Here is a 23,002-nt window from a genome sequence, read left to right as displayed (position 1 = left end):
TGTTGGACTAATTCACTACTTCCTGGTACGACACGCTAAGCATCATGAGAACTGCAGTTCTTTTAGCATAAACATAAAACTGTCTCTTGACACCCCTAATATTTAAGCTGTTACGTATTTTTTGCTTAAATTAAGCATTTTCATGTATAAGACTTAGTTTCCTACACTGCTCACTAGGTATCAGTAATTTTACTGTAATATTCGGTGAGACTTGATTGCCGGATCAACAGGCTTTTAATTAAGTTTGAATCTCACAACAGGCACAATAATCCTTAATAAAAAATCCCTATTAAAAACACGGGCGACTGTTGAGGCCGTAACCCACGGCAAGATGAAACTCAACTCTGAACCAGGTCTGTGCACAATTCAGAATTTCAGAATTCAATTCGATTCAATGGATGAATTTGAATTTGAATTGACTCCGCCCCACCGGATGTTGAATTGAATTTGAATTACAGGAAGTGGAATTGAATTCAATGCAATTCAGAGAAAGTCATTCTCCTCACATATCAGTGAGAATTAGATACTTTTAACATACATTTTTCTTCCAAATGGAAGTACAGACACTAACATTAAGCATACTCCTTAATGTTGGAACGTTGTAAGAATTTAAGAGGTCATTTAGAATTTTAGAGGTCGTTCTCAATTCAGTATATATACTGAATACTTCCTGTCCGTCACTCACTCTGCTCCCTTAGGGAACACATTTATAGCAACACACAAAAGTCTTATTCACATCTTAAATGGTTTATTTACTCTTAATATGGCTATTATGTTGGGTAATATGAGTGTAAAGGTGACTATAGGGGTGTTATTACACGTCTAGACGGCTTTAATAGTGTTAAAAATATTTAGAGGTAAACAAGTTGTCTATACTCTAACTACGAAAATATTCCGTATCTAAATAAAGAATCCTACTTTGCGGAAAGTCACTGGAACCAATGAACCGCGATATACGAGGGATTACTGTGTACGTTTGTTGACCTCAAATGACACATTTTTTTCAGAAATTTTTTTTTTTGGTTGAACGAATGTATTTTTTGGTCAATACGGTAGACATCTTTTACCCAAGACGCCTGTAATCACCGTCACCATGACTGATGGCACAATGTGATATGATAATCATCTTCACCACAACACACCTGTAACTCTGCCTGTGCAGAAAACGTGACTTCTGTTAAGCTGCTGTTTACAGTGGTGTTTATAGATAAAGGGCAAAGTGTATTATACAGTACAATACAATTCTGATGCTAAAATGATATGGTGGGCAACGGTTTATTTCTTTGTCACATACCGAACAACTGAACTGAACAAGTTGTATTAAAGAGCATCACGTGATTATGTACATTTACATGATTCAACATGTCAAATAATACTAAATAATAATCATAATTATTATTATTATTACATGTCAGGTTGAAATTAAAAATATTAATACTAATAGTAAATATATCCATATATTTATCCATATAGTGTTATTAAAACATGCATGTGTACAAATAAAGTCCTCCTCATGATAGATATTCTATAACAAATTACGGTAACTGTTATTCCTATACGGTCATTATTATTGGTATAATTTGACTTTGCTATTGCTTGTGAGAAATGGCAGGTCTCCATTGCATCATAGGTAAGGTTGATAAAGGGCTGCTCAGTGCTCACCACACTTTCAACTCCCGACAACAGCCTAAATAAACACTATTTGCCGGAAGCTGAGTGTTCCTAATGGCAAGTCTTTAATCTACGTGCACACATACTAATACCTCACTGCTTTTTATGAGCTGGCCCGCCAAACCCAGTTGATCCATGCGGTGCAGGAAGAGAGATCTGCGGTGTTTGTGACTCCGTGTATCGTGTCTCTTCGAATCGGAGTAAAGTGCGGGTGTTACAATGACAAGGACAGAAAAAAACCTCACAATTCAACATATTCCTTTATCTGCGCAGCCTGCTCGCATGCGGCCCGCCCGCTGAGAGACGCCGAGATACCGTCACATTCTCATGGCCGTCAAAACAGACGCTATCGGCCCTCTTCATGTCTAATTACCTGTTTACGCTGAGGGCTTTGAATGAACTCTGATAAAAAAATAAGTCACGGTAAGAAAGCTTTCTTTGCATGGTTCTTTTGGGCCATGTCTTGCTCTTTGTTCACCTTGTACTAGCAAACTGGTTTGTCCACTTGGAATGGTCACATTGAGGAGAGGAGCCACTTGACAGGTTCTCTTGCCTTCATGTCACGTTGGCATCTTGTGATGGTCATGCAGCGATAACAAGAAGCTCTTTAAGATCGTTGTCTCATGGGAGTTTTGTAGTTCACATCTTTCCTGTTGCTCTATGACATTCTCTCTTTACCTGTGTTCTTATTTGGCATTACCGTGTTACCTTTGGCTCCTTTTAACCATCAACTTCATGGAGGCCGACCTTTTCCAGCTATTTCAGTGAATCATGACACAGTCGTACCTGGTGCCCCTGCAGTAATCAGAACAGTGGCTCTGTTAAAGGCATCTGTCCCCATTCTTCTTCAAAATCCTCATGTCTCATGTACACTCACCTTGACGTTACATTAGGTACACCCACGCAATGAAAAAGGACCAAATAGAAGACCTGTATTGAAAAATCACAATGCTTTAACCATATGTTTGTTATGTAGTCTGCAGCGCACAGTTTCTAATATTTTGCTTGCCACTTATGAAAGAAAACCACAATATAGCCTTCATAATAATATCCATTCTTACCTCTCTGTCTAAATTGACCTTTACTTTGTGGGATCTCATAAGATTCTGCTGCCTGGTGTACCTAATGAAATTCATAGTGAGTGAAGTTGATGTACAAAGTTTGGAGAACCATTGTTCTAGACCTCCATGTATCACCCCGACAATATTTTGCTTGGCAAGTATCATCATTGCGGTTTACCTTCCCAATATGTGGATTGTCCTCGCAGGCTTGTGGCGTATGAGGTCAATTAAACAGGAATACTTCAACAAAGGCCATTTTTTCAGCAAAACTTTAGTCAATAAATGTGTGTTATACAATTATTTCAGATTTGTATGTCTCTAATATGAGTACCACTATATTGAGACTCTGTACACCAGTGGTACTCGTACCACAGTTTGAGAACCTGTGGTGTAGCACATTGCCAATATAGTCTTAATGTTCACATAAAGGGTATTTATTCTCAAATAATAGTAATCCATCAATGGTTATTAAGTGATTTAATGTTAACTTTCTGCAACGGAAGGACTTATGCGAACACATCATGGACCAAAATATGAAATATACAGACTACTGTGACGCAATCAAACAGCACAGTGGCATAGCATGTTTCCTCGTCAACATTTTATTAGATGATCTTCAAGTAATTTTCACCACATCACAGGTCTCCAGGGCCCCCCATAGTCCCACAAGTATGGTTTGCACTGGTACGCCCTGCAGAAAGTACTGATGAGCGCTGTCGGGTCCAGTCCATTTACTTTGTACGTGTCTTTCCAGAACTCAGACGCTTGCTGCTTTCTCTTTGTTTTGTACCTGCGGTTCTGAAACCAGATCTTCACCTGTGTCTCGGTCAGTCTTAACCGGCTGGCCAGGAGGGCTCTCTCTGGGGCCGACAGGTACTTCTGGTGGTTGAATTTCTTCTCCAGTTCCAGCACTTGGACGTGTGTGAACGCCGCTCGGGAGCGTTTGGGTTTTCCTGTTGATGGGAAGCCGTCGGACTCGGACGTGCTGGGACAGGTTTTGTCCAGTGATGCAGCTGAGATGTGAGAGATAGGACCAGGCGTCATCATTATAAGGAAACAACATCTTGAGCATGAGAAGGTTTACTTAAAAAAAATAGCAAACAAAGTTAAGCTGACCTGTCTGCTTTACAAACGTTGACTCTGATAACTTTTTGGCTTCTTCTTCCCATTTGTCCGTCGTCTGTGGACAGCATTTTCCAGCATTGTCTTTCATGGAGAGGATGTCCTCTATCAGGAAGGATGTCCGAGGTTTGACCGGATCCGACATATTACCATCCAGTGTTGCAATGAGTGAGAGGCCTCCTCAGTGTCACAGGCTATTAGCAGCAACGTGTTCTTCACACATGCCCACCCACACACACACACACACACACGCACACACGCTGGCATTTTATACAACTACAGGGGCGGGTTTGAGAAGGAGGAGGTGGGACACAGCTGACCGTGTACTCACCCCTTCAGTGACTTTCACTTCAGTTGTTTTAGTTGACAAAAGTATGAAAATAAAACAATAGTAAGAGAACAAAAAATAAAATAGTAAGCATACATTTTTTTAGAAAAAAAAACAATAAAGTCATATCTACATATGTCTAAAAATATTTTAAAACATTTAAAAAAATATTGAAAATGAAAATTAACTAGTTTTTCTTTTAATGATGTTAATTTGAATTCGTTAAGGAGGCGGGATGCAAATGACTATGTACTCATGCCTTCACTTAACTTTCACATATATATTTGCTTTTGTATATCAGGAAATTACTTTAAATAATAAATAAATAAATAAATAATTATAATACATAATACAATTTTTTGTCTGTCTGTATATATATATATTTATATATATATATATACGTATATATACATATATGTCTGTGTAGGCTCTCAGTCGTACAGGAGTTGTCCATCGAGGGAAAGGCTTTTTGAGACGTCATCTGTACTTCTGTGAAGAAGGTGTACTTCACAGAAGTACATATATATATATATATATACTGTATATATATATGTATGCACAATTTAATGCAGGGGTCTTAACTGGTCTTAACTTGGGACCCACATTTTTCAATGGTAATTTAGTTGCGACCCACTTTTATTCAAGTCATTTTAATTTATTTTTTATTATATTGTCCACTTTTATTTGTCATTTTTATTTAGTTTTGTAATTATTTTTTTACACTTTTTTTACAGTCTTTTTTTTCCAAATTTTATTATTTATGTTTTCATTTATGTATTTATTTTATTTATTCATACTTTAATATTTAAGGCAAACCAAGCAAATGCGTTTGTTTTTTTGAAACGCCAATGTCATCTTTTGAAACATTAGGACACACATCCGACATATCCGACGTGCATTTCAGAGGAATTCATTCAGGCATTTTGTCAGGAACATAACTGCATGCGTACAAATAATGCATAAAATAAAATTTAAATAAGATGACAAAATCACATATTTCACTTATAACTGTGCAATGACTATATACCATGCAGGAAGATGACTAAAACATTGCTTCATTTGATGTTTAAAATGAAAAAAAACCCAACTCAGACATCTCAAACATTGGTTGTACTGTATATCACACATTTTAATGTCATTTTTTACTTGCTGTCTGCGACCCTGCAGAATGGATCTGCGACCCACTTTTGGGTCCCAACCCGCAAGCTGAGAACCGCTGATGTAATATATACTGTACAGGGTGTTACATTTTTATTTATGTAATGTGCTCCATATGATTCTCATTGTTTCGAAAAGACATATGAACACGTGTTTTCCACTGTAACTTGCATTATCACAGTTGAGGTTATGCTGGTGAGCCGTTCCTTGAGATGATTTATGTCTTGTGTCTTCACCGTGGCCTTCAAGTGCCCCCAAAGGCACACATCAAGAAAGTTATCCAGAAAAATAGGAAATGACTTGAGGAATATAAAATAGTTAAAATGGATAAAATGAAGACTTGGGGCAAAAGAATGTGGCTTTCCAGAGCGAAATCAACATTTTTTAGGATGGGCTCATGCCTTCCTTCATCCATACAGCCCTCAGCTCAGCATCTCTCACTGCGGGCGTGCGAGCAGGGCACCTGGGGTCAGAGTGGGTGGTCACATCCACTGCACTGCACTAATGAGTTCGGCACATTTAGGCCGGCTCCTGGACGGACACAGTCATTGTTTAGTTGTTGTTCTTGCCCCAAGAATGATACTTTTACTAGCAGTGTCAGTGTTCCTCTGGGAGTTCAGGTGTCATTTGGAACAAGCGTAAATTTCAGGGGTGATGAACAGGACATTTTGCACCCCTGCCCCTGCTGGTCCTTACCGCCTCTTGCAGCATCGCTGTATCAGCCACACAGTGTAGTCGCATCATGTCACAATGGCTATCGTTACACAAAATAGAAGTACTGTAGTAGTGATAACAGTATGTAATCCTTTTGTTGCGGGAACATCTTCTTTCTTGAATTTTATATTAGCTAAAAAAATGTTGACATTCTTCTAAATAATGCAAGAATAAAGTCATATGCATAAAAAATATGAGAAAAGTGTATGATCACAACTAAGATTGAATTTATGACAAGAAAGATGACTTAAGTCGTAACATTATGAGAATACATTTGCAATAATACTTGTGTTAATGTAAAATATTAAATATCATATAATATTATGGCAATAAAGTCTTAATATTATGAGCAAGTCAAAAGAAAAGTTGTATTGCGATGAGAATAAAGTCCTAGTGATGTGAGAAACGTCTACATTTTAAGAAATTAAATGCATTAAAGTTATCATTTATGAGAATACAGTTGAAATATTGCGAGACTCAAGTTGTAATATTCTGATGATAAAATCACATTTAAAAAAGCTGGAATTTTATGAGAATAAATACTTATGAGAGTAGAGTTGCCATATTTGAAAAAGCTGAAACATTATGAAAACAATGTCTAAATGTCACAAGAATGCATTTGTAATATGAGGAAGAAAAGTTGTTACGAGAATAAAGTCATAGCAATAACAGAAAACGTCCAAACACGACGAGACTAAAGTCATAATTTATGGGAATAAAATGACAGTATAAGTCTTAATACGTAGGATGAGGAAAAGCTGTAGTGTTCCAAGAATAAAGGTGTACATTAGTGGACAAAGTTGTGATACATTGGAGAAAAAGTTCGAATTTTATGAGAATAAAGTCGTAATATGAGAAAAAAGTAAATATTATGAAAATTACATTGTAATTTGTAGGGGTGTGACGATTTATGCTCGTGTGATTCAACTACATTGATCTGCGTTAGGCAAGTTGCCATTCTGGACGACATATAGGGATCTAACATCGTTTAAAAGGTCATCGATTGCATCGATACGCGGAAATAAAGCATTGGATTTAAGCACGGGAGGCTTTGTATGGATGTGTGGGGTTTGTTTTTTAGCACTTTTAATGATAAAGATGTTAAACGTTACTCGATTCAGTCTGCCTGTCTGTGACGTCATAGCCTCGCGGCAGCAGACAACAACACATAGCATGGCGGATGGCAGAGGATGAGCCGGCGAATGAGAAATAATTAAGCCACCATTGCGGTCCAGCGTGTGGAAACACTTTGGCTTTTGCAAAGACGGAGATGTTCTAAATAAGTCGCTCACTGTTTGTAGGATACAGTATGTAAAGGTCAAGTAAAATACCACAGCAACAAGACAAATCTCTCCAACCACCTACTAAGGCAATTTTGGATTTCACGCAACGCTGACCATCAGCACCTCTTGCAGTAGCAAGTAGCAGGTAAACTACTGTTCATTCAACCTGAAGAGATGTTGGTTGCACTTTATTTTGATATTAATATTGGATTATTTTTATGTTGAAAAACAAAAGCAGAAGTAGCAGGTACTGTTGAAATATCGGTTGCACTTACCGTACTTTTAAATGTATTGAATATTGAAAATGAGAGCAGAAAAGGTTAACCTCCTTTCAATTCAACCTAAAGCGTTGGTTGCACTTTACTCAAATAAAATGTGAATGCACTTAATAGTTGTTTACTTGTTTGTTTATATCCATAACTAATTTATACCTGATTCTGGGAAATCTGGGAAACTTCACCTGCACAGTCCAGTATCCAGGTATTTATCTCACAGTCACACTGGCTGAATTTTTGGCTAAAAAGTTACTGAATCGTTTCGGTTCGTATCGCTCTAAATGAACCAATGTCGTCCCTGAATCGTATCGGCAGCCATGAATCATGACACGAATCGAATCGTCATTCAATGAATCGTTTCACCCCTCGTCATTTATGAGAATAAAGTTGTACTTTTACAAGACTTTAGTCGTAATTTGAGAAAAGACTCCTAATATTATGAGAAAATGTCACAATACTTTACTAATACTGAGAATAAAGTCATAATATGATGAGAAAAGGCCTAAATATTATACGTTGTATTATTATTATATTACAAAACCAAGTTATGTATGAGCACAAAGCTTTAATTCTATGAAAATAAAGTTAAAGCAGCAATTAAAGCATTTTTTGAAATCTCTTTTTGATGTCAAAACTGGACAAAAGAAGAGAGTGCTATGCAAACAGCTACCGTGATAGTGACCTTCGTCTTATAAGGTCAGCAATAACCGTACTTAAACACGTGTGAGTTCTCTCACGTTGTTGTGTATACACCCTAATCACACTTTTACATCCTGTCCCGAGTATTTAGTAACGGTACAACAGGATGTGAACGATTCTAAAAGCATCCGCTTTTCAAAAATGTAAAAAGGCTCTTCCCCGGCTTCTTCTGTTGTCTCGTCAACACGGCATTAAGATCGTTGATAGGATAGCTTTCACCTTGACTTCTTTGTCTGCAGGGAAGCTGAATTTTCATCTCTCATTTCAGGCACATTAGTTTCAGTGCATTTGAAGCGTACATCACCGAAAATGTTTTCAACTGCACTGAACATGTGGAGTGACATACCACCACCTGTGACCTTTCACTCGGAAGCTGTTTATTTTCCACAATATGTGCTCGCCGTGTTTTCTTTGACTTGTTTTGTCATTAATCTTCTGTTGTTTTCCTGCCAAGTCTTTGTCTGCGTCAAGAGGCCTTGTTGGAACAATACATGTGTCTGCAGCACTTCTTACATGTTGTCACAAGCTTAAAGACACGAGGTGCACTCATTTGGAATTTAGCATCACACAAGGGGTTGATCCAGGCACTGTATGAGGTCGACATCTGTGATATTAAGCAACACTGTGTCATACATTACCTCAGATATGTAAGATGAACAAACCTAACACAATATTGCGTGTTACTTATGCAGCAGTGGTCCCCCGTGCAGTCTGGCCCTGCACACCCCGGCTGTTTTGAAAACTCTATTCATAATAATAATAATAATAATGCATCATGCATATTGATGGTGATCTTATCACTCATTCTATTAAATCTGCATCCTCTCTAGAAGTGTCCTGGTGATGTGACAACAACAAAGTGGTAATGATATGAGGGAAAAAAGTCTAAATATTGTGAACATTACGTTTTTGAACATGAACATTACGTAATTTGTGAGAATAGTTGCCATATTATGAGAAAAAAGTCTACATATGTTACAAAAACAATGTCATAACCTGAAAAAACATTTAAATACTATGTTCTAGTTTATGATAAAGCTATATGTGAAAAAGGTAATTGTGGGAAGAAAGTAATGATGTATAGTTATGATATATATACGGTATATGTAATATGAGACTGAAATCATAACATGAGAATCAAGTCGTAATATCATGAGGGAGAAAAAATATATTACAAGAGTGAAAGTAATTTATTATAAAGTTGTAATATTATGAGAAAAAAAATCAATACCAGAATAAATTTCATTTGAAAAATTTGTGATATGCAATAAATTTTATGAGAATAAAATGTGAATATTGCGAGAACGAAGAAAACTACAACCACACGCTAAGCAGAACTAGCAAAGGTACTCACAAAAATGTTGTAAAAAGGTAGTAAATGGTCATAGTAAATGGTGAAAGTTGTCATTTTGTGAACAAACGTGAAATATTATGAGAAAAAAAATGTGTATTATGTTAATAATTTGTAGCAATGAAGTCTAATTATAACAATTAAGTCATAATATTACAAGAAAAAAGTCACTATTTTATAAAAAAAAAATGCAAAAAAAGCTGAAATATTACAAGAATCATGGTGGGATATTATGAGAAAAAAAGTGGGAATGTTGCATGAAAGAAAATTGCAAAGTGAATGTCAAAATTCCTACAAAAATATAAACACATTAGTCTGAAGGCCTGTTTAAAGTTTTGAAAGTACCAGAAGGCATCATCCAGCACTATCCTGTGATGTGAACGTCTTCCACTAGAGGGTGCTCTAATGCCACACATCATGACGTAACCACCGCCCCACAGTAGGCCGTTTTACCAAAGAGTCAGCTTTCATAGAATAAGATGATGAGTCATTTTTATTGAGACAGGAAAATCAGATCCTCATCTATCATTTCGTATCAGAAACCTCGTCGTCAGTCGTCACACACGCGTCGAGGTTATCAGAGCTCTGTAGTATTAAAGGATGACGTGATACGCTGGATGTGTGCACAGCCTTCACTTCAACCGTTGTGCTTCTTTCAGCGATGGACGCCCTCACGTCATCCTCTGAAGGAGATGACCCTCATGAAATGTGAATCACAACATCGTAATCAAGCATCTCTTCATCCTCTGTGTCACACACACACACACACACACACAGATAGAGAGGTGGGTGGTTGGCCATTAGGCCTATCTGATCTCTTGAAGTGCTTCTGGACTCCACTCTGTCTACATCTTCATCCTTATCACAGAGATTCACCTCCTTTCCACCTTGAGGCTCTTTTCTTCACTAAAAGGTTAGCTTCACTCATCATGCAGACTCATAGACATGACGTTTGTATGTACAGGTATGTGGTCACCTTGAAACCCCACCATCCTACAAGGTATATACAGTCCAGCAGCAAGTAGCATCAAATGTTGACTATTAGCGTGGTGAAGCTGACTGTATCGGCCCATCAGTGAGTGACAGCTAAATGTAAAGGCCTTTCCAGGTTGATTGAAAGTTTGAATGTTGAAGTTAGAGAGCCTCTCAGTCTGCAACTTTGTTTACCAAGCAAAGCTCCGGGACTAGGCAGGCTGCGAGTTCTTATCAGCGGATTAGTCAATGGGACAATGATGAGCTCACTTTGATAGCGCTGCTCTTGTCAGCTCGGATGTCACTTCCTCTTTTTTTGCTCACTTTGGAAGCATTTCGTTGATAAACAACGAAAGACACCACCTCTCCTCAGCCTATTACTACTGATGTCATGTTGGCAAGTACATACAGTAGGTTCCATCCATCCATTCTCTGTGCCGCATATCCTCACTTCAGGCGAGAGGCACAAACAAGCACTCCCACTCACATTCATACCTGTGGTAGAAAACCCGCGCACGCACGGGGAGAACATGCAAACTCCACACAGAGATGCCCAAGCGGACATTTGAACCCAGATTGTTCCGATCTCTCCGACCACTCAGCCACCGCCGATAAGTAAATAAGCTGTTTTGATGAAATACAAATGAGTTTTTACAATATTAACATTTCACACTCATCAGCCAGACCATGCAATACTTCTACACCGGGGTTGTCCAGACTTTTTCCACTGAGGGCCGCATACTGACAATGAAAGGATGCAAGGGCCACTTTGATATTTTACAAACCAACACAGGTGATATGCTAAGAAGTTATATATATTTCAAGAAAAAACTGCATCTCAGCTTTGCGATGTCTGTGAAAAAGCATATAATTAGCTTTCTTTTTTTACGATTTTTTTCTGTTGTTTTTTGTTTTTTTCAAATATTTCAACTTTCTTCTTAAATAATCTTTGTAAATAAAATATGAAGACTTTATTCTTAACTTTGACTGTAGATTGTCCATAGGTATGAATGTGAGTGTGAATGGTTGTTTGTCTATATGTGCCCTGTGATTGGCTGGCGACCAGTCCAGGGTGTACCCCGCCTCTCACCCGGGCAGCTGGGATAGGCTCCAGCATATCCGCGACCCTAGTGATGATAAGCGGCATAGAAGATGGATGGATGGATATTCTTAACTTTTATAACTTAACTTTTCCCTCAACCTAATTTTCCAAAAATTACAACTTTATTTTGTTATGTTTCTCATAACATTGCAAAAAAAAAAAAAGTATTTTTCTTTAATATTTCAACTCTATGCTATTCTATGCTACTAAAATTACTACTTTTCTTCATAATATTACGAGTTTTTAATCTGAAAAAAAAATCTCATTAGAATACAATCTTTTTCTCTTAATATTTTGACTTTATTCTCAAAAAATTTTCCAAAAACTAAAACTTTGTCTCTTTTCGCTAATATTTTAAGTTGAGATACTGTATATGACATAAATAAGTAACAAACAACCTAACTAGCCAATGTTCATGTTGACCATGCCACACACAAACACAAATAATGACATGTCATTGTTGCTTGTCGATACGAAGATATATTTATTAAAATGTGTATTTAATGAAAGCAGCCTCTCACATCACAAAGCCACAACATCCATTTAAATCAAGTAGTTGCTCATTTATGTACAATGCACATGACATGTATTTCTTGAAGACGTCCATTGTCACCATCCTGTGCGGCCCTCCAGTGCACAAATGAAGGCCCCCTCAGTGTTGTTGCCATCAGGAGAAACAGGAGAAACACTGTGATAGGCGTAACCACACACACCATGGCTCCCATAGCCCACCACGGTGCTGCTATAATGTCCAAAGGTTGCATTGTAAGCAGGTGGCAGTGATGCTGCTCCACACACTTTGCCATCCCGTACCAGTACCGGCACAGGCACCCTCTTGGGTACAAGTCCCAGGGTTCTGTCCTGACTTTGACGCTTGCACTTGTACCTGCGGTTCTGGAACCAGATCTTGATCTGAGTTGAGGTCAGCTTGATGACGAGGGCCAGTTGCTCTCTCTCTGGGGCCGACAGGTAGCGCTGCTGGTGGAAACGGCGTTCTAGCTCAGACACCTGGGCCCGGGAGAAGAGGACACGTGGTCTTCTGCGAGATCCTGCACCTCGTTTGGAGCCTCTGTCACTGTCGCTGGAGCTGTCTGTCTCTGGAAAACACAAGAACGACAATGACAGCGCCGCTTCATAACCAGAGACCAACAAGGGATTACAGTGGTAGCTTTTTAGTCCTCCGTGATTAACGTTAGAAACAAAAGTGTATTTTACATGACCAACAATGTTCACATTCACCAGAAGCTAACAAAATAGTATACCATTATTATTGAAAATAAAACATAGTCATTGAACCCAACTAACCAATAGGTCATTATAATGACAGTTTCTCCTTCCACATTTAAAAGAAAATACAAGTATATTTTAAATTGCTGCATTTATACATTGACCGAACCAGAAAAGTTCACATTAACAAAAAAGGAAACAAGTATTTTGGATTCATTATTACTATATATATATATATATATTTTTAATAATTAAAAAGGCCTTTTAGAAATGAATATACAACCCATTTGTGGGGTGAGATTGTGTACTTAATTGTGTACTTAAGTAGGGATTGGAACGTGCAATTTCACCTGACTTTTGACATTTAAGAAGAAAAAGGTTTATTGATGTAAAATAATTGGAAATATATATATATATATATAAATTTTCTTCTGCTTATCTGGGTCCGGTTTGTGGGGGCAGCAGTCTCAGTAGGGAAGTCCAGACTTCCCGGCCCCCGGCCACCTCTTTCAGTTCCACTGGGAGGACACTAAGGCATTCCCAGGCCAGCTGTGAGACATAATCCCTCCAGCGTGTCCGAGGTGTCTGCCCCAGGGCCTTCTCCCGGCTGGGCATGCCTGAACACCTCACCAGGGATATATATACTGTATGTATGTATATATATATATATATAGTGTAGTATATTTGCTCCAGAGAAATCCACTAATTGCTGAGTTTTCATTAATGTGTGACCAGGTAAAACATTTGTGAGAAATGCTTAGCTGTGAGATACATCTTTATTTAAAACTAAAAAATAACAAGTTAGAAAATAAGCAAGAAAAACAACTTGATTAGGGCCACCTGAGACCACAGAATGCTGAAATGCATTGTTTGATATTTTGGTGACCTCCTTTTGCTACATATTAGGAGCGCTTCAGTGTGATACAGTGCAGTTCTACACCACTGCAAACGATAAGCACAATTATAAACTTTTTATTGAACTAATGCATTTAGAAAAGTAGTTTTGACAGGATTAGACTGTGCAAGCGTACCTAATAGTGTCTGTGGAGTGCATTTAAATGAAGTTTCCGTAGTTACACTGAAATAACCACTCAGATAAGAGACCAAGGACCTTACCATATTTATTCATCTCCCCCTCCACTGTTGTGTCGTGGTTGAAAAGCTTCCTCTGACTCCCATGCATGTTAAGATGTTCTTCAGCAACTTGGTCCGCCGTCAAAGCATCAAAGTGATGCTGGTGTTCCAGCTTCAAAATATCCTTAACTGAAAAAGGGGTGGGATGCATCGCCCCTCTAAATCCTGGTCCTTTTCTTGGGACTCTTTCACACTGCACTGCTCTGCAGGACACTGAAGAGCCCAGTGGGCCCAAGCAGCTTTATAAACTCATGCAAGGGTCCAAGTAAAAAGAAAGAAAAAAATCTGCCACCTATCTCCAAAAAGCCAGCCTGCTGCATGCTCTGATCTGATCTGCTTCTCACCTTACACCTGAACACCCAGCCGGCACGGGTGGGGGTTGGTTAATTAACACATAAGTGCACTTAATGATGTCGGGCGTGCAGTGAGAGTCTGATGACAGAAGGGAAGCTCGTTCCACCCTACTCTCATCAGACACTCCATTAGGTACACCTGCACAATCTAGAATGATATTCAGTGCAGCAATTCTGCCTTTACAAACAAATACTGCTCATTTTGGACTCATTAAATATTACAAACACCCCTCAGTATGTTTTGTTTGTCCTCCTGAAGGTTTTGAATGCATGTAAAAATAAATCAAATATAAAAACAACAAAACAGTGCATTAAGTTTTCCATTAAAATCGATAAAATTACATTTTAATGTTTATTATTTTGTTTTTTTTCAGTTTTGCATGAAAAACGTCATGTAAAACACATTTAATACATTCAAAATATTAAAATTATGTCTTTATTTTTCATTAGATTTTTTTCTCCCATTTTTGCAAACGTTTCACAGGCGTTATTGCTGAATTAAGTGTTTGTCATGAGGTGAATACGTGGAATTTTGAGTTAATTTAACATGAAAATACCAAATCATCCATCCATCCATCCAACCACTTTCTATGCCGCTTATCCTCACTAGGGTCGAGGGTATGCTGGAGCCTATCCCAGCTGACTATGGGCGACAGGCGGGGTACACCCTGGACTGATCGCCAGCCAATGGCAGGGCACATATAGACAAACAATCATCCACACTCACATTCATACCTATGGACAATTTAGAGTCTCCAATTAACCTAACATGCATGTTTTTGGAATGTGGGAGGAAACCGGAGTACCCGGAGAAAACCCACACACGCACGGGGAGAACATGCAAACTCCACACAGAAATGCCCAACGGAGATTCGAACAAGACCAAATCATTGTCTCTAATTCTTATGCGTGCAAAAAATAGTATTTAAACTTTTTCTTGTTTGAAATCAAAATGACTAGTAGGCGTATGTGTTCATTTTACTGTCATTCTTAATTTTTTATTTGTGTCTTTGAGTAACTGGAGCATCTAGTCTGGAAAGCGACATTGAGCATGACATACATATATGGTTATTATCGTGGGTGTAGTTTACACGGGTGTAGAACTGTATGCAGTGATGTTTCTAATATTTTGACGTCATTACTGGACAAGATGTTGCGCACAGCTCTCTGTATGAGTTACTGCAGGTGTACCTAATGAAGTGTCCAGCGATTGCATTGAAATCAAATATCGTTCAGGAAGTGGTCAGTGACAGCTGCACTTAACAGGAAGTCCCTAGTAGAGATTCATTAAGTCGTTTAAAAATGGAGGTGGCGGGGGGAGGGTGGGGGGTTAACTTAATGGGCACGCGCGTCCCCGAGGGAGTGTGGAGTTGAGTGACGTCTTTGGTGATGTTGACCAGCTTTTACCATCAACATTGTTGTGCAGACACATTATTAGTGTTGTCTCAGGACACAACAAACAGAAACACGACACTCCATGTTGTGGCAGTGGAGAGATGGCGGCGCCAGGCTGCAATGCATGACTGAGGACACACACACGCACGCACGCACGCACGCACCCACACACACACAGCAGAGCGGTGTTTTAAGTTGACCATACAGAAGTAACACCAAAGACACACTCCACACGCTATTTAGGCAATATTATATTATAAAATATATTTTTGGAAAAAAAAAAAACTACTGTTGCAGTCCAAATTATTCAACACCATCAATTTGCAGTAGTTTTCATTAGAACAACAAAACGTAAACATTACGTAATTGTCCATCTATTGAAACACTTACAAATAAAAGTAATTTCCAATGGGAGTTGAATGCTTTTGAGTGCAATGGTGTGTAGAATTGGTCAAATAAAAGGAATGCCAACACCAAAAATAATGCAATAAATACATTTTACGTATGATTCCCCATTTAAAGTAATGGATTTCTAACTGTTTATTTAGTTTGGCACAAAAACGTCCATTCTAAAACATGTTATACAAATATTTACACTTTGATGTTCTAATTATTAAAAATGAAATATCAATTTCCTCAATGTCATGAATAGCTGTATAAAATGTTTTAACTGAAATATTTTGACTTCTGGAGTATTTGTCTTGTCACGTAATACGCTTTCATGCAGCACAGATAAAATGGGCACCATTTTGTAGTTTTCAATTCCACACACACAATTTTACACAATGTTACACAATGTTACACAATGCTACAGGAACAAGAACAAGAGCAAACAAATATGACTGAACTGAAAGGAAGTTGAAATAATGTAATAAACAGTTTAATCTTGATTCTCTCATCAGCGGATCAAGTCATGCATTTATTATTCTGTGTAGAACACAGGTCACATGTTTGTGCTATTAAAAGTAGAAATATAAGCAAGTTTAAATATCTGAACGCAAGCTCAAAAGTGCTTATTTCTGACTAAAAAGATATCTTTTCTTACCAGGCAATGTTATCTTAAGGAGCATGTACTAAAACCTCGTTTTATTGAACAACATATATGTTACACGTACAGTATCATAAAGAACTGGCAGATGCCTGATGCGGTACATTGTGGTGGTCTGCAGCCACGCATTGCTAGTTATTTTCAATTACAAAGACACAATCTCAGTCCTAAACCTAGATATCAACTGTCAACAATAGCAACAATGCACCGCTAGAGGTCGCTGTTTCAGTTGAAACCCTAATTTGTATTTTGAATGTATTAGCTAAACGGAAGAGGGAAATATTAGCAGCAATTATTAGCAAACTACAACCACAATAGTAAACATATTATGTGAAATGACTACATCTCGCACGGTGCCAGTCAAAACTGAGCATTATCATCTTTGCTATAGCATAGTTTTATTATTTGATTGTGCGGGAGTGCAGTATCTATGATATTCTCCCAAGCCTTTATTAAAAACAAGAAAAGAAAAGCCAAGAAACCTGAGCTACAAAAGCTTACCCGAAAATACATGAAAAAAATTTTGACACTTGACAGTTTGACGTTTTTTTGTGTTCTTGGGTTATGTGGTGTGCAGTTGGGCAGGTGAATGACTGTCAGCGCTGCAGTGCCTCCTCGAGTATTCTTCTCCAGTCAAAGCCATTGTTGTAACATAAGACACACGTTACAGTATAGTATCGCACAAATTGGCCCTAATTCATCATACAGTAAAATAGGTGACTGATGGCAGCTGAAAGACGATATGGCGTCTGTACTCATCATTTGACATTGACTGCTATGTTCACGGGACACAACGCAACTCTCAAATAATGTGAAGCTAACGAAGACTGAAAGCAAGAACTCCGCGGACACAGCTCATTTGGTCTTCCCTCGTGCTGAGCTTGCGTGGCTGAGAAACGCTCCTACTGGGGAAAACAGCTATTTAGTAGCTATTCCCCTAGTTAATTGAACAAATATTTTATAGACGTTATACTAACCTTTGTTTTTAATTGTTGTTAATTATTAGTTGTCTAACGGGTCGCTTTCTGTTTCGTCCAAGTCCGCTGTGTCTTGAAACCTGACACCACAGAGCTGCGTCTCGGCTCATTTGCATACAACCGCTGATTGGATGTTTAATGAAAGGCGGGGCTGAGGGGCGATCTGTGCTGTGAAACACATACTGTACACACACAGATGACAGATGAGGGGAGCTGCCTTGTACTTTTTCTGGCGGGCTTTTCACCTCTAAAATTAGATTTGGGGGTGGCAGGCCATTTATTTAGGTTGCCCCCTCCCCCGAAAACCTCTGCTGTAGATTAAATCGCCAAATGCCCCAATACTTTCACAGTGTAAGCAATGTGTACTTTTAGCAGAGTGAGGTTTCAGCTCAATCATGAAAACAAGATATAAGTGGGGAAAGGTGAAGTCTGCAAAGTTGACAAAAACTGCTGCTGGATGTAAGCAAGTTCTGCCACTAGGTGTCTCTGCAACACCAGCTTGCTTCCACGGATTTGTGTCAGGCATTCTACAGTGTAAGTGTAACAATATTGCCATTCATCAACTATATAAGAGTGGGCTAAGTTACATTTATCCACGAGGCTCTTAAACCATGCTGTTGTAATCACATAGCAAGATGTCCATGCTTTATAGCATATGTGTACACAAGTATTTGGTATTTGAGTACAGTTCACTTACTTATCACCATAAGTGCATGTGGACATCAGGTGACAGCGTGTGTGAAGTAGACATCAGTGAAGATAAAGGCCAGCAGGGTTATAAATTATCATCACATCACTGTGTGAATTTTCCCGCTACGTTATAACTTTAGATACAAAACATTCAAGCGCATTTTCACTATAAGGGGACTCACAAAAGCACGCTCAATTGACCTTGATGATAAGAATGCTTCGTTTTGAGAGATATTCATATAACAATGTTTGTTATTGTGTTTGTAGCTTGCAGTGCATCATATATTCTGCCACCCTCATGTAACTACATGATAACGATGATGCAGTGCAACAACCACACTGCTAAAGATGACATCTTTAGTTGAATGCACAAACCAAAGACAGTTTCATGTCTTTCCCCCAGCCATCCCAGCACTTTCTGCAGTAAAAATAAAAAGTGATCTAATTATCTCCCCCCGTCCTTGGGTATTTCCCCACAGAAATGAAGGGATAGTGATTGCCGGTTAGATTGGAGTGGATCTAATCTTTCGCTGCTCTCCTCCACTCCTATTCCATTTCACTGCACATCTAATTTGTCACAGTGCTGATGAATATGCCACAACTTCCAGAGGGGGGACATAATGAATGTAAAACACACACGCGGAAGGAGAGTAGATAAAGGCGAAAGGAGACCATCGCTGCGCTGTGCTGCACTAAGCACAATGCATTGTTCACTCTGTGCTGATTGTGAGCACTGTGCAAGGATCCATTGCTTTTGTCTCAGAATTACACGAATAGCTTAAAGTGGACATTTATGTAGGAAAAGAGCCTATAAATCAGCCTGCTCTTTGAGATGTGATTGTGATGAATTTGTAGAATCAGTGAGAGCCTCGCAGGCAGGTGACCACGGCATTAGGTACACCTGCACCATCTGGTGAGACCTAATACAAGCGCTATATCACCAATGCAGCATTTAGATTGACACACTGCTATACTACTGCCACTAATAACAATCAGGGCCGGCCTGGCTAAACTGGGGCCCTAAGCAGAATTGTATTTGAAAAAAAGCAATTTTTTAATACTATTTGACTTGAATTTAGTTATGACATGGAATCAAATTGTTCAATCAATTATTTCTAAGCCATAAATAATAAACCAACTCTCTCGGGGTGGGATTGAATCCACGCCCTCAGCCTTACAAGCAACAGCTGTACCGTTATGCTGCATATTGTCAATTGTTGTGGCAAAGAATGTGGTGTCAGATTAGCTTATGTCTCTTTTTTCCCCTCTCCTGTCTCGAGCTGACATGGTGCCCTATGCCTCACGGTAGCAATGTGCATCCTTTGCGCATTTGCAGAAAATGCATCCCCTTGGATTGTGGGGCCCTGCACATGGTCTGCTAACAATACATCTGCTACTACAATAAATAATACATCAATAGAAATATGAATGGTCTTATTATTATTTTATTTATAATATAATACAGTACAGTACCGTACAATACCCTGTGATTGACTGGCCCAAAGTCAGCTGGGATAAGCTCCAGCTCATCTTTGTGCAGGATAAATGAGAATGAACAATAACATCAAAATGTGAGTGTATTACAGTCATTATAATGCAGTACATGTCTACCCCATTCCAAATGACATCCATATCAACAAGTAAATTAAACCTGCACCTTATTGTTTTTACAAAGACAGCATCTTTAGACAAAACTCTTATATTGTATCTTATTAGATACGGCGCAGGTGTACCTAATGTAGTGTCACATACCGAGCCATTATTTGTGGGCCAAATGGAATAAGATGAGCACACTTTCATGAGCTGAATTAGAAGGAAAAAGTGCAAGCAGATGGTAAGAATTGCATCTGCATAATGATATTCTCATGTCATCATTATTCATGTATTCCTCATGGTTGTGACTCTCAGGGTGGCGATACACCGGGCAGCGCTCCAAGTGACAGGCAACAAAGTGAACAGGCAGGGTCAAAAAATCTGTTTCCAGGCAACGAGGTGTTTTCTGTGTGTTTAAAGCGGTTGCTATTAAAAGTGACACGACTGCAGCCACGGCCACACAGACATTTTAGTGCTGTGTTATTGTGCCTGTCACCAATTAATCCATGAGTGATGGGAGGATGTGTCTTTAAAGAAGGGCCATGAGAGAATTGCTGCTGCATCACCTATCCATGAGGCAGGCAGGCAGGCTGGGTGGGGAGCAGGCTGATGAGAAAGCCCCCCAGGACTCTCCTCTAAATAGGCATGAAATTATATCTGCCTCTGACTGAGATTAGTGTCCATGCAGCCTCTCTCTTGTCCTCGGGCCTTTCCAGCAAACAGCCACTTTGCAGTTTCAGCTCGCTTGCATTCAAGTTGAAGAAAGTTCATTTCCATCAGGAGGTGCTCGGCGTCCTTGATCCGCCTTCATGGGTCCTGCTGGATTTGTCACACATACCGAGCGCTCAGAGGATGTGGTAAACCACAGCCATGTCATGCGCGGATAATTTGTGCTTAATAGAAAGAACCGGAGAGCGCTGGATGCACTTTCAGTTTCAGTGCATACGATAGATTTCGCAGAACTTCTTGAAAGCTGCTCACTCACTGGCAACTCCGCCGGCTGTGCCTGCACATTGTAGCACACGTCAGCTCCGAGCGACCTTGCAGTCAATTCTGCTTTTATGACACCTATAAATGTCAAATTGTTGTTGATACTCTCAGAAGAGTGCTAATTTGTCTTTATTTTGGAGGTCAGCGGGAGTGTGCTGTGAAAATGAAGCTACGTGCATTGTGTTGAAATAGTCTGCCTCAGCCGCGCTTTTTGTCTACATCAGTTTCTGAAGCCGGTAAACTGAGTGACTCTGATCAAGCAGCGCACCCTGCACAATGTGGACAAAGAAAGGCTTTTACAGGACTTTTCAAAGAGCAAACTGAAGCAGAACTGAGATGCTTATTGAAGCAGCGTCATCACTATGCTCAGGCTCACTTGTCAGGAGGACAAACAGCAGTTATCTACACTTACTGTACGTCTACAAGTGTTTGGACAATGACAGGCTTTAGATACAGTAAATTGGACATATCCATCCATCTATCCATTTTCTATACCATTTGTCCTCATTAGGGTCACAGGTGAGCTGGAGCCTATCCCATCTGGCTTTTTGGATTGGATTACAAACAAATATTCATGGTCACGTTCACACCTATGGACAATTTAGAGAATCCAATTAATCTAACATGCATGTTTTTTGGGATCTACCTGGAAACCCCCCCACACAAAGATGGTCTAATTTGATTGATTTGAACCTTTCATCTCCCGACTGTGAGTCCAAGATGCTGACCGCTATGCCATCATGCAGCATTGTTGGCATTTTGAATGCACAGAGATACCATGAGGAGATCCTGAGGCTCATTGTAGTGCCATTAATCCTCGACCATCCCCTCATGTTGCGGCATGAGAATCCATGGCCCCATGTTGTAAGGATCTGTACACACTTCCTGGAAGATGAAAACATCTCAGCTCTTGCATGACCCTCGTACACACTGGACATGTCACCCACTGGGCATGCTTGGGATGCTCTGGATCGCGTACAGTAATCTGTCATTTATCGAGGTCAAGTGGTTCCAGACCCGACATGATGAGTGAATTTTGTCAATGTAGTTTTGTAGTTAGAACATTTCTATGCTCTAACTACAAAACTACATTGACAAAATTCTGTCGTACCTGTTTATGACCTGCTAAATATGTTTTTTAACATTATTAGAGCCCTCTAGACATGAAATAACACCCCTATAAGTCACATTTACACACGTATTACCCAGTATAGTCGACAAAATAACAGAAAATAAGACATATTAGACATTAATTAGACATAAAATAAACACGTTAGGAGTGGAAGAGTCCCTTGATGTTTTTTTCTGGAAAGCATACTTCCTGCAGTGGCTAATGTCTCATCAATGTGACGTTACTGACGCCTCGTGACCAGTGTAGAATACTACATATAACGTCTTTGAATGTGTCTTCTGGATGTGTCGTCTGAATGCCTTATATTTTTATTTTTGTTCATTTAACCATTTTTATGCTTGAAAATGCTTTCAATTTTAAAATTCGCTTAAATATGTATTTTTATTTATTTATTTATTTTTATTTTTTAGTCAACCAAAACAGTGTCCCCCCCCCCTTCAGAGAATATAATGCAATCGTGTCCTCACCTACTACCCGAAATTTTCGGGAGCATATTTTGATGGGTGTTCACTCTCACACTGCAGGAACTAAAAAACAAGCAGGTTAGCTTAGCATGTTTGAAAAAGATGTTTTTTATTATTTTTTCTCCAGCTGCTGGTGCAGCTTTGAAGTCTTCTGGCGCCTCCCCAGGTAGGCTTGCCTCACACTTTCAAAACAACGATTTGCAAACATGTCACACATGATGATGGCTTGAAACTCCAATTTTTTCGTTTGACTTTTGAGGCAT

General features: G+C 39.1%; 2 protein-coding genes across 2 annotated transcripts; both read right to left on the bottom strand.

Annotated features, from left to right (window-relative positions):
• Window positions 1–2,985: 2,985 nt before the first annotated feature.
• nkx3-1 (NK3 homeobox 1) lies at window positions 2,986–4,088 on the bottom strand. Its single transcript, XM_054772883.1, has 2 exons — window positions 3,849–4,088; window positions 2,986–3,745 (listed from the first exon to the last, which is right to left on the bottom strand). Exons 1-2 carry the CDS (start codon window positions 3,997–3,999, stop codon window positions 3,360–3,362), a joined length of 537 nt encoding a protein of 178 aa, XP_054628858.1. The 5' UTR covers window positions 4,000–4,088; the 3' UTR covers window positions 2,986–3,359.
• Window positions 4,089–12,345: 8,257 nt separating this feature from the next.
• On the bottom strand, window positions 12,346–14,146 carry nkx2.7 (NK2 transcription factor related 7). The gene is made up of 2 exons (XM_054772623.1): window positions 14,080–14,146; window positions 12,346–12,833 (listed from the first exon to the last, which is right to left on the bottom strand). Exons 1-2 carry the CDS (start codon window positions 14,144–14,146, stop codon window positions 12,346–12,348), a joined length of 555 nt encoding a protein of 184 aa, XP_054628598.1.
• Between the last annotated feature and the right edge of the window lie 8,856 nt (window positions 14,147–23,002).

This window comes from Dunckerocampus dactyliophorus, chromosome 4 (assembly GCF_027744805.1).
Source record: "Dunckerocampus dactyliophorus isolate RoL2022-P2 chromosome 4, RoL_Ddac_1.1, whole genome shotgun sequence".
Lineage (NCBI taxonomy): Eukaryota > Metazoa > Chordata > Actinopteri > Syngnathiformes > Syngnathidae > Dunckerocampus > Dunckerocampus dactyliophorus.
The sequence above is the reverse complement of the archived record's forward strand: the minus strand, read 5'-3'. Positions and strand labels throughout refer to the sequence as shown.

What these genes read in the sequence shown, in the direction of transcription:
- nkx2.7 (XM_054772623.1), bottom strand. Translation starts at nt 14,146, where the DNA reads ATGCATGGGAGTCAGAGGAAGCTTTTCAACCACGACACAACAGTGGAG. An exon ending in GGGGGAGATGAATAAATATG is followed by an intron (nt 12,834 to 14,079) that starts GTAAGGTCCTTG and finishes TGTGTTTTCCAG; the next exon opens with AGACAGACAGCTCCAGCGAC.
- nkx3-1 (XM_054772883.1), bottom strand. Translation starts at nt 3,999, where the DNA reads ATGTCGGATCCGGTCAAACCTCGGACATCCTTCCTGATAGAGGACATC. An exon ending in AACGTTTGTAAAGCAGACAG is followed by an intron (nt 3,746 to 3,848) that starts GTCAGCTTAACT and finishes CTCACATCTCAG; the next exon opens with CTGCATCACTGGACAAAACC.